Source organism: Amphiprion ocellaris, chromosome 8, assembly GCF_022539595.1.
Source record: "Amphiprion ocellaris isolate individual 3 ecotype Okinawa chromosome 8, ASM2253959v1, whole genome shotgun sequence".
Classification (NCBI taxonomy): domain Eukaryota; kingdom Metazoa; phylum Chordata; class Actinopteri; family Pomacentridae; genus Amphiprion; species Amphiprion ocellaris.
The window spans coordinates 36,833,524-36,845,772 of record NC_072773.1 but is presented as its reverse complement, the minus strand read 5'-3'; the positions used below and the strand labels follow the sequence as shown (position 1 = coordinate 36,845,772).

Here is a 12,249-nt window from a genome sequence, read left to right as displayed (position 1 = left end):
ATTTTTTTCAGACAAGGAAACGATATTTTTTGGTGCCCGTAAACGAGGACAACAGGAGGTTTTAATTTCTCTCCAGGGATCGATGAAGTCATCTAAGTATTCTCATTGCAAATTATAAATTTTATTCTAAATTCTATTCTATACTCTCCCCCTCCTGATCTCAATTAATGAAATCAAAGAAAAAGAATGTTAACTTCATTTATCTTTTACACAGATTAATGTCCTTCACATTCTCTAATGTCATCCTTTAAATCCCAGTAATCCACTGAAATGATATGATAGAGAACAAACCTCCTCATGACGTGTTTGTAGACGGTAGAAACACATCAAAGCACCAGAAAAGAGTCTCATTACGGGCTGTAAGCTGGGTGAAATATGATAAATTTCCTTTAACTTTCAGTTATCGAGACAGTTCACTGACACATGATGCACGACTAACAGTGTGACGTAAAAACCTGAAACCAGAGGTTGTGTACCGGTCAGATATAGTTCATGTAGTCTGCTGCAGTAGTATTCCCACTTACTGCTATATCAGATACTAAAATTAGTCCGAAACAAGTTTAAAAACGATCTGAAATGTCTCAAACTTTTTCCAGAATGACTCCATGATGTGTTCATAATGACTGAAAATGTCCAAAGTGAAAATCACCTGAAATGTCTTGAAATCTGTCAAAAACAAGGACCAAATAGTGGCTAAAATTATTTGAAATGTGTCAGAAACAACATAATCTCAGCACAAATGACACAAAAACATGATAGGAATGTGTCTTTAATGCCATTCCTATAGATTTTTTTTCTAACGTAATACTTCAAAATGTGCATAAAAATACTTGTGAGTCAGATCTTGTCTATAACATTTTGTATGTTCACTCAAATGTTGTGTGGGGTTTATTGTAAAATGCAGCGTAGACAACAATCTCTTTCTGTTGATTTGAATCACCACTTAAACAATTTCTCTATTCATTAATCAATTTGTTTGGCAGCTATTTTGATATTTATTGTTTAAATGGGTGTGGGGCTAAAATTCAACACATTTGCTGCTTTACTCCATTTTCTTTGACATCAAATACAACAGCGTTGAGTTTTATGCAGGCTGGCTGAATAAAACGGTCAATCAGAGGCTTTTACTGCTCTGTTCTAATATTTATGAAGGTCTGATTGATAATAAAATAAATTCTCAGAGCCTCCAGTGTGTAAATCTGGTTTTCCAGCACAGTTCAAGATGACGACAGAAAATAAAACATCCACGACAATCAAAGAATTGAAAACCTTTAATGATTTTGCAAATAATATTCTCATCTGGATAAATAAAACATAGAAATGCAAACATGCTTGTCCATCTGTCCTCATGTTACGTTTTTTTCTTTCCTATGTAAAAAATGTACATCATGACTTTGAAAAACTAAGAATTAACTCTTCAAACTCCAAAACCTTGTAGATTGACTATAATCTAATCTTTTATAAACCACCGTCTTCTTCTGAATGGAGTTAATAAGGTGTGACAATAGTGTTATTACTTTTTTCTTTTTTTTTTAACATTATACAATTTGAAACGAAACCTTTATGAGAAGGACTGAGACGGACAGAGCAGGATGAAAGTGTTAGGTCAAACATCTCTCTTTCTAGCCGTGCGATGTGATCTGTTTTGCTGCATGCGTCGCACAACCTCGACCGAACTCCTCGGTGACAGCAGAAATACAGTATACAAAAAGAGACACATTTGGGATATTTACACCGAATAACGAGAACCACTGGTGAGAAGTCGCTGAAAACAGCGACAGGAGGCGAAGGGGAGAGTGTGAAAGCATGTAGCCTGAAAGAAAAACAAACGAGCTTCTGATTCTCGGAGCTTCTTCATCAAGAGCATGCTCAGCTGTAGAGCGATTAACAAAACGGAAGGAGCAAAATGTTGTTAAGGAAGAACAAAATAAACGAGTTAAACGCCACAAACACAGGTAAATATGTGAGTTTGAAACAGATCTGTCATCCGCAGATGTTAACAAATCATCAACAACTCCACAGAGCTCACATGAACCCTGAAATGTTCCACCAAGTGCTAATATCGGATTAAAATCAAGGGTAAAACTTTGCCGTGGTTCAGTCTAAGACCCCGACCGGCTCTGAGGGTCTCTGGACCTGTGAAGGGAGCAGGAAAAGAAAAGACTACAGCATTGTTTCTTTTTTTTTGTTTAGTGTTACATAAAGTAGACAGTCGACTCTCCTCAGACACACAAAAACACTCGTACACAACATCCTATCAGTCCATTCGTGTTCCCCTGTTCCTTCCTCTTCCCTCTCTGATGACAGTATGCAGGTGAGGATGAGGATGCTGCATCTACATGGCTTCCATCGCCCAGCGCTGCAGGTCCTCCATGTCGTCCTCATCCTCCTCTTTCTTGGCTTTAGGGGGTAAAAGGAGAGAAATTAAAGCTGTGAGAAACGTCAGACTGGAAAGCTGCTGTCCGAGAGGAACAGAGTCTTTCTAGCGGCGCCTCTACTTTAAATCTCTTTTTTTAATCCATGAAAACGCTCTAAAATCTGGTGGTTAACCGCTCGGTCTCCTAGCAACTGCTTGGAACTGACAGAGAAGATGCCGCAGCTTGACTGGTGAAGATACTGTATGGGTTTTTGAAAAGGCTCTCACCGGGTCTGGAAGGTAACGAAGTAGAAGGCACGTTGGGGAGGGGGACGTTCTCCGAACCCCCGATCTCCAGCAGGTTCTTGTCCAGCTCCTCCTGTTCCAGCTCGTCCAGCTCCGCCAGCAGCTCGTCCTGAAGAAGGAAGAAAGGGACATGAAAGATCATTAATCAGCAACAAAAAGATGTGAAAAAAAATAGAACGAGATGAAATTTTCTCTGGCTTGTGGAATGAGTGTGGTGTTGAATCTGATCTTGTGCATCTGCATATTTGGTGAGTAAAGGTCTGTGTCCACAGGATCGGCAATTTCCTGCATCCCATTCATTGTCTATGTGAAACGCACTGTGTTGCATGCTGGTCCGGTTGTGGTGCGTTTCCAGCTGTGATCCGGTGCGTCTCCCTGCAGCTCATTTACATAAAATAGACTGGACTTCTGCTTTATGCAAATTCAATGCAGCATGCAGAGATCTGACGCATCACGAAACTTTGGTCAAACGTCCAAACTAGCCGTCGGTGAACTAAAACCAGGACAGATCCAGCTGCTGCACAGATTATTTCTCACTTCAGATGCTTTCAGAAATACTTTTCACTGAACTGTTTTCGTAATGAAAGAGAAAGTTTGCCACTGAGCCGCCATGAAATCCAGGATCAGACAGCTGCCGAGTCGATGCGTTTGTCCAATCAGGAGCAGGATATTTGGAGAAGAAGGAAGCAGGAGTTGAACACCAGCTACTGGCCTCAAGGACACGCCCCCAAGCGGGAGATTTTCAGATGTTTACATGCAGGAAAACGCATCTAGTGGACACGTAGCATTACCGTCTCACTTGGAATTGCATAAGAATTGTTCACATCTGTTGACTGAATTTAAGAAAGAGTGCATTCATACTTTGTGCCACGTCATCCCAGGATGACTGAATCAGCTGTGAATAGAGTCTCTGGAAACTAGGGCTGAGTCAACAGCTTAATGCCAGAGGAATGACTCTAGAAGCACAAAGGTGAGTGAGTTTAGCCTGGTGAAAGGTCAAAGCTGAGCTCCACTGCTGAACCCTGAGTCACCGTTCACTCCATGAAACATGATGAAACAAGACCCCAGCAGAAGACCAGGAATATTTCTGGATCAGGGCTGTGAAAGCTGTGTGGATGATCCAGAGGAACATTGATTCAACCGTCCATTTTAGAGCAGCAAAAAGTGAAAATCAGAAGCGCTGTTGTGGACGGCTGCCTGCCAGAGTGTAGCCCCCATATGGGAGTGGAAGATGCCATCACCTTCCTGTTGCACAGAGCTCATTCCCACCTGGAGGAGGCAGGCAGCACTGTGACAGTCATGTTCTTTGACTTCTCCAGTGCGTTCAACACCATCCGGCCTGCCCTGCTCAGCAATAAGCTGCTGGACATGAGGTGGAGGCTCTACTGGAGGCCTGGATCACCAACGACCTCACAGGACGCCCACAGTATGTGAGGCTTCAGGACATTACATCAGACACCATGGTGAGCAGCACTGGGACACCACAGGGGACGGTCCTGTCTCCGTTTCTGTTCACACTCTACACCTCAGGCTTCAGGTTCTGGTCTCAGTCACCTGCAGAAGTCTTCAGACGTCTCTGCCATAGTGGGCTGTATCATCAGGGAGCAGGAGGCTGAGGACAGGTTCCTGGACTGGTGTGGACTGAACCACCTGCAGCTCAAAGTCTTGAAGACAAAGGAGCTGGTGGAGGACTTCAGGAGACAGAGGACTCGTCCAGATCCGGTCATCATACATGGATCAGTGGTGGACATTGTGGACTGCTACAAATACCTGGGTGTCCACATAGACCATGCCCTTTATACGTCTGTAATGCTGTATTTTTATTTATCTTTCATTTTTTTCTTTTATGTGCGGGACAACGGAAGGAAATTAGCCTGGTGCTAAATCTGGGATATTTACTGTAACCTTGTGGAAACTATTATGAGACTGTATGTTCATTAATATGCACTGTCCCGTCCAAATAAATAAATAAAAATAAAAAAATAAAATAAAAACTGGACTGGACCATAAACACAAATGCTGTCCATAAGAAGGGTCAGAGCCGAGTGGGTTTTCTCAGGAGGCTCAGATCGTTCAACGTCTGCAGAAGCGTGCTGTAGATGTTTTATAACTCGGTGGTCTCCAGCGTCATCTTCTACGCTGCAGTGTGCTGAAGGCGGCTGCCACTAACAGACTCAACAAGCTCATCAGGAGAGCTGGCTCTGTCCTGGGGGTTGAGCTGGAGTCTGTGGAGGTCTCAGAGAGGAGGAAGCTGCTCAGCATCATGGACCTCTCACCCCTTGATGCCACACTGACGTCCTGTCAGAACACCTCAGACCACTGAGGTTCACCACAGAACGCCTCAGGAGGTTCTTCCTACCTGAGTCAGACTTTACAATTCCTCCCCTTCTGCAGAAGGAAGACAGAATGAACAAACTTTTCTATGTGCGATACAACCAGACTCTTTCCTAGTAGACTCACGTGCAATACATCTGTTTAGTCTACTTCAGTTCATTTTCTGTTAATCCTTCCAGTTTTTAGCATTTGTACAGTCACTTTACACACTTAAGACTCACGACACACCGTCACACAAACACTTTTAGAAACTTACATTTTGTACTTTGCTATTTCTATTTTACAACTAACCTATGTGTAATTGTGTTTACTCCACTAACCTTTGTTTATTGTTTATTGTACTCTGGGCAAAATAATTTTCTCTGGAATGAATAAAGTAGATCTTATCATATTTGGAAACACCTACAAAAGCAGGGCTCCAGGCTGCAACTAAAATGGCAACCTTGTGAGTCATTCTGGTGCTCTTGTAACAGGTGTGGGTAGAAGTAGTAGTAGTAGTACTTTTGTTTCTTCCCTCATTCTGTCACTGTCCCTGCCTTAAAACAAGCATTCAGCTGCTGTGTGTTCCAGTGATGAAGTGGTCTACAGCCGATTGTCTCTAAAAAAATAAAAACTAAATGAGGAGACAGGAAGAGGGTGGTGGAGAAGCAGAGGTCTGATCCAGACAGACATGAAGATCAGAGACAGGCTGAACCACCATCAGTGAAAAGCAAAGAGTTCAACATGTGCAGAAGCTCGACTAACCTCATCAAACTCCTCCCCGAAGCCGACGGGTTTAGAGATGGCATCAGAGATCTCCTGGGCGAGCTCCTGCTGCTCTGTGATGTCCTGCATCAGGTCGTCCACCTTATCGATGTCCCTGAGACGGTAGGAAGATGAAAAGTGTGAGCCAAACTAATCAGTCATACAGCTTTTAAACAGATTTATTTACGATAACGAGCTGATTTTTTGGCAGAGGGATGCATTTAATAGACAGTTCATATCCAAACACTGATGTCTGTTTAACCTTTAAGGTAAAAAGATGCTTTCAGGCACAGAAATGTGAATGAACAACTTGAGATATTTATTTTCTCAGAGCTCTGGGTTCACAAAATATCTCATGTCGATGGATTTGGATTGGAGAGGATTATTGGGGTCGAAATCTTTATATTTTATGAACAGCAAAGCAAATCCCTTGTAATATTTCCACTCATTTCCACCAGACTTTTTATTCTTTCCGTGGTCCCATGAAGGCAGTTAGGCAGTAGGTTGCTCATATATTTAGTTATAAAAGGGATTCATTTCAGTCCAATCAATTAATTGAAGGGTTTTTGACCTTGTAAGACCCAAACATAGAAAGAAATGAGCAGAACAATAAAAAATGTAATAAAATAAAACTTTTATATATATATATGTATGTATGTATGTATGTATGTAAGTATGTATGTATGTATGTATGTATGTATGTATGTATGTATGTATGTATGTATGTATGTATGTATGTATGTATGTATGTATGTATGTATGTATGTATGTATGTATGTATGTATGTATGTATGTATGTATGTATGTATGTATGTATAGATAGATAGATAGATAGATAGATAGATATCCAAATCCAGAAAAAAATAGGAAAAATTAAAATAAAGCAACAAAAAAATTACAATATATATGTAATGTATTTTTTTGTAAAATAGATATACAAATATAATATATATCATTTTTTTGTTTTATTTATTGGCTCATTTTTTTCTATATTTGGTTTTTTATATACATATATATATATATATATATATATATATATATATATATAAAAAAACATTTATATATAAATAACAGATAATAGTGATTAAAAATAATAAAACTGTTGTTGTGGGTTTTCCAGGGCTAATGACTGACTGGTAGCTTACATGTTTTCGTGAGCGGACTTCATGGCCTTGGCAGCGTATCCCAGGTTCTTGAGCACTTCAGTGTTGGTGTTGGCGTTCTCCAGAGCCTCCCTCTGGAACTCGATGGTCGACAGCGTCCCATCGATCTGGGCCAGCTGCTTCTCGTATCGCTTCTTTCTTTTCAAAGCCTGCAGCGCCGCTGGGGACAGAAAGAAGAAGAAGAAGGAAGGATTCAGGATCAACAGAACGCCACAAAAACAGATCGACTGCACTGATACATAACTCAGAGACAATTAGGAGAAGTTTAGGAATCATGGGGCTCTGTTTTGTTCTTTAACAGCCTGGTTAGGAACATGATGAAGCAACCACATCTTTGGCTTTCTGATCTCCACTAGAGAGGAACCAGAAACTAAACCCTTTCACTGTCATGTTACTGACAGCTCAGACTACAACGGAGATAATTAAATATAGCTGGCGAGAAGCGGAGTGAAAAAGTGTAACGTATCGTCCACCGCAGTCATCTGACCTCAACCAGCAGATCCTGACTACCTGATAGGCTGAAACTGTCGGAGAGTCGTTCTGTTAACCTCTGTGGAGAGGAGAAGGAAACAATAATAATGCTAATAATGACAAAGTGCTTTACAATTAAAAAAATGTCAAATTAGATGAAGAATGAAAACTAATTCAATGAACACATTGTAACCGTGCAACTCAAACAAGATTAAACAGTGAAGTCAAGATGGTATTTTTACGTAGCACATCTAGAAAAACAGCCTTCCAGTAAAAACAATCATGACTGGCATCAGGAAATCAACCTAACAAGACTAAACAACACAGTTAATACCCTGTAGTTTTATTTACATGAGATTTAACCCAATTAGAAATGCACACATAAAGGGACAAAAATGACAGAAAACACTGCTTTTATTATACTATACTGTAATACACATACACATTAACACTGAGACCTGGCAGCGTTATTAATTACAGAAAATAACCTGATGGAATAACAAAGCTAGACACTAACCTAAGTAATAAAAGTATATATTTATATTATATAAAGTACAATGTAAGATGGCAAACATCCACTTGTGGATCTATAACTGCATAAAAAAGAGCCTAAATATATGTCAAAAGTCATACATTTATAAAGGAAATACATATAAATAAAACTGTCCAGATATGCTTCCTTATATTTCAAATCAGATAAAACAGCTTTAACTAATTTAAAAACATTACAAAACAAGAACTAAAAATATCACAAAAATGTTATGATTGAACTTTATATAAACTGAAGGCAAATTAAAAAAAATACTTAAAGCTGGCAGCAACACAAAGCTTTTCTATTTTATACTCGACTCCTCCCTAACCAAAACTTCTATTTGTAATAATCAGGTTATATAATATTATATAAAAACCAACCTGCTGTTAAATTATCTGTATACATTCACCGTGTTTTAGACGATCCCCTGATGAAACTTTGTGTCCGAGCAAAACTTAAAAATAACGTAACGCACTCATCATTGCCTCCCTAATAAAATCACTGCACTAAAATCCTGACCAACACAAGACCAGAGAACACATTACATTAGTTTTCAGGTCCCTGCACCGGCTTCCTGATAAATAAAGAACTGAATTAATGCTAATTGTCTCTGGGTGTTTGAGTAGAAAACTGGAAGGTCTAATTCTTTGTATAATTTATCTCTTACATGCTTTTATTTTTGCCATCTCTCATCTTTTTTTTTTACTGCTTTAGTCAGTTTTAATTATTCTATTCATCCAGCTTCTCTGTACTGTTTTCTGATTAATGAATTTTATTACTTGACTTTTGATTACACGGATTGATTGATTGAATCATTCTGTACTTTAATTAATCTTTCTGTAAATGAACTTGCTTTCTTTCACCACCAGACTAAAGCCGCCATCTGCTCCACAGTTTGATTTCATTCCTTCTGACATGAACAAGAACAATAACATGATGGAACCGTCCACACTGAATTCTCCTCAGTGCTTGTGTCTTATTGTGTTAGAACACAGCCTGTAATCACACATTCTAATTCCACATCATTAAATGTGACGAACAGCATTAAGTTAAAGCTCCCTGTATTATTACAGGTGGTTCAGCTCAGCCAGATGTCCTCTGCAGAAGTTCTCTGATGACTCTACAATCATTCGTCTCATCTCAGATGATGAAGATCGGGAGGACAGAGACTTGGACTAGGACTTTGTGGACGGATACCAGAGGAACCGCCTCCACATCAACTCAGGGAAGACCAAAGAGCTGCTGGTGGACTTCAGTCACACTCCCCCAACATCCAGGTGAACATCCAGGACATGGAGAGAGTGGACTCATACAAGTACCTGGGTGTTCCCCTGGACAATAACCTGGACTGGTCAGACCACATTAGTCCACTTTACAGGAAGGGTCAGAGTAGACTCTGTGTACTGAGGAGACTGTGGTGCCATCAGCCATCTTTTATGGAGTGGTCTGCTGGGGCAGCAGCATCTCAGCTGCTCAGAAGTCCAGCTCTGTCCTGAGGAGCCCCCTGGACCTGGAGCAGGTGGTGGGAGGAAGGAGGATGCTAGTCAAGCTAACATCCCTGCTGGACAACATCTCCTACCCCATGATGACACTCTGAGAGCTCTGGACAGCTCCTTCAGTGACAGACTGATCACCCCAGGGGTTTACAGGAGTGTTACCGCAGGTCCTTCCTTCCTGCTGGTATCAGACTCTACAATCAGCTCCCAACAGACCATAAACACTCACTTAATGACAGTTAGCAAACTGTCATGTCCAAATACACCTAAAAAATGTGCAATTCATTTGTGGAAATAGTCTTAAATTTGTGTTGTTAGTATCCTGTGTATTTTTTCTGATTCATATTGTATATATAGTGTATCTATCTTATGTCTTAATTTATAGATGTGTTCTCTTGATTTTTCTTACTGTCACTTTACTGCCCTATTCTTTTCTATTCTATTCTCTTACATAATAATCAGGCTGCTGGAGGTTTCCATACGAACTAGTGATCAAGGTGCAAACACACTCACCTCCCTGACACAGATCAGCAGCACCTGAACTCAACCCTGACCCACAATCTGTTTAATAAAGACTTTATTATCCAGTTTATTATAACCCCTAGTGTTTCATAAAGACTTTATTATCCAGTCTATTCTAACCCACAGACTGTTTAATAAAGACTTTATTATAACCCATAGACTGTTTAATAAAGACTTTATTATCCAGTCTATTCTAACCCACAGACTGTTTAATAAAGACTTTATTATAACCCATAGACTGTTTAATAAAGACTTTATTATCCAGTCTATTCTAACCCAAAGACTGTTTAATAAAGACTTTATTATCTAGTTTATTATAACCTATAGAGTGTTTAATAAAGACTTTATTATCCAGTCTATTCTAACCCATAGAGTGTTTAATAAAGACCTTATTATCTAGTTTATTATAACCTATAGAGTGTTTAATAAATACTTTATTATTCAGTCTATTCGAACCCATAGAGTGTTTAATAAAGTCTTTATTATCTAGTTTATTATAACCTATAGAGTGTTTAATAAAGACTTTATTATCCAGTCTATTCTAACCCATAGAGTGTTTAATAAAGACTTTATTATCCAGTCTATTCTAACCCACAGACTGTTTAATAAAGACTTTATTCTAACCCTAACCCTCCTCTAGTGTCAGTATCTTTATCTGCAGTAGGACTCCTGCCACACCTTCAACCAAATCCTCTATTTAGACACAAAAACTGACCGATCACAACACGATCAGCCCAGACAGGTCATCAGAAGTCACGGTTGTCCTCAGCACGGTGCTGATAAGTTACATAATCCGTGAAACATCCTCCATCTGGGGCCGTGAAGCTCCCAGCAGCTCGGTGAAGTTAGCCAGCTGAGCTAACGAGCTAGCTGCCGTTTAGCTTGTGTTTGTTGACCAGAAAATTAGAGGAGTAAAACCAGACCCTACACCCTAATAACGCCCCGGCGGCTCACCTCTTTTGTTTTTCGTGCCGTTTTTCTTGGCGATCTGCAGCTCCTGCTCGATCTTCTTCTCCAGAAATTCCTGCTTCTTGGTTAGCATCTCCTCCGTCTCCCGGAGCTTCTGGATCGCCTCCTGAGGACTCGGACCTTTTCCTCCTTTTCCTCCTCCTCCGAACAGCTTGTTTATTATCGACATGTCTGCGGCAATAGTAAACGCTTCGTGTAATAAAATAATAACAGAGAGAAACCGAGCTCCGTGAGGCCAGCTCCGTGCTAAGCTATTCCAACTCCTGGAATCTGGAGGATTGTTGATGTTTTCTACTTCCTGGATTAGGCCCGATGACGTCAGTGGGCGTTGCCTGGAGACGCTCTGCCTCCACCTGCTGGACGACTGCAGCTACTGCACGTTACTGCAGCAGCTCCCTCAATGTTTCCAACATAGACTGTATATGTATATATCTAGATATATCTTTATATACAGTCTATGGTTTCCAACCATTTCTACTTGATTTCTATAATAATTCGTGAGACGACTTCGTAAAGTGTAAAATTCCAGAGAAGACATTAACTGCAGATTGTAAATTAGTAAAACTAAATTTAAAATCAGGCTGCACAGTGGTGTAGCGGTTAGCACTTTCGCCTTGCAGCGAGAAGGTCCCTGGTTCGTGTCCCGGCTTTCCCGGGATCTTTCTGCATGGAGTTTGCATGTTCTCTCTGTGCATGCGTGGGTTCTCTCCGGGTACTCCGGCTTCCTCCCACAGTCCAAAAATATGCTGAGGTTAATTGATCATTCTAAATTGCCCGTAGGTGTGAATGTGAGAGTGATTGTTTGTCTCTGTATGTAGCCCTGTGACAGACTGGTGACCTGTCTAGGGTGTCCCCTGCCTTCACCTGAGTCAGCTGGGATAGGCTCCAGCGACCCTAATGAGGATTAAGCGGTGTATAGATAATGGATGGATGGATGGAAATTTAAAATCATTTCTAGACCATGACAAGTTGTTTTGATCAGAAAGTAAAATATTAGTTTTTTCACTGTTCTGTTGCTGTTGTGTCTCATTTTTGTAATATTTTGTCTGATTTTTGTCATTTGTCTCATGTTTGTGTCATTTTTGTTTCCTTTTTGTCTCGTTTGTGTTTTTTGTCTTATTTTTTCATTTTGTGTTTCACTTTGTTCGTTGTTTTGTGCATCCTTTCTCGTGTTTTTTTGTCTTGCTTGTGTTGTTACTCTACTATTTTGTCATTTTGTTCCTTGTTTTTGTCATTTTTGATCTCATTTGTGTCATTTGTCTCGTTTTTGTTGTTTGTCCAATCTTTGCAGTTTTGAGTCATGTTGTTTGTCTCATGTTTGTGTCATTTTTGTGTTTCCTTTTTGTCTTGCTTGTG

General features: G+C 40.1%; 1 protein-coding gene across 1 annotated transcript; it reads right to left on the bottom strand.

Annotated features, from left to right (window-relative positions):
* Nucleotides 1–1,256: 1,256 nt before the first annotated feature.
* LOC111577703 (charged multivesicular body protein 4b) lies at nt 1,257–11,205 on the bottom strand. Its single transcript, XM_023284113.3, has 5 exons — nt 10,879–11,205; nt 6,886–7,063; nt 5,741–5,855; nt 2,645–2,771; nt 1,257–2,400 (listed from the first exon to the last, which is right to left on the bottom strand). The coding sequence occupies exons 1-5, from the start codon at nt 11,060–11,062 to the stop codon at nt 2,336–2,338; spliced, it is 669 nt and encodes a 222-aa protein (XP_023139881.1). The 5' UTR covers nt 11,063–11,205; the 3' UTR covers nt 1,257–2,335.
* Nucleotides 11,206–12,249: the final 1,044 nt, after the last annotated feature.

Excerpts from the sequence above, each read along its gene's own strand:
- LOC111577703 (XM_023284113.3), bottom strand. The coding sequence starts at position 11,062 with ATGTCGATAATAAACAAGCTGTTCGGAGGAGGAGGAAAAGGAGGAAAA. Across the intron at positions 5,856-6,885 it reads AAGTCCGCTCACGAAAACAT|GGACATCGATAAGGTGGACG; the intron begins GTAAGCTACCAG and ends CTACCGTCTCAG. Across the intron at positions 2,772-5,740 it reads TCGGGGAGGAGTTTGATGAG|GACGAGCTGCTGGCGGAGCT; the intron begins GTTAGTCGAGCT and ends TTCCTTCTTCAG.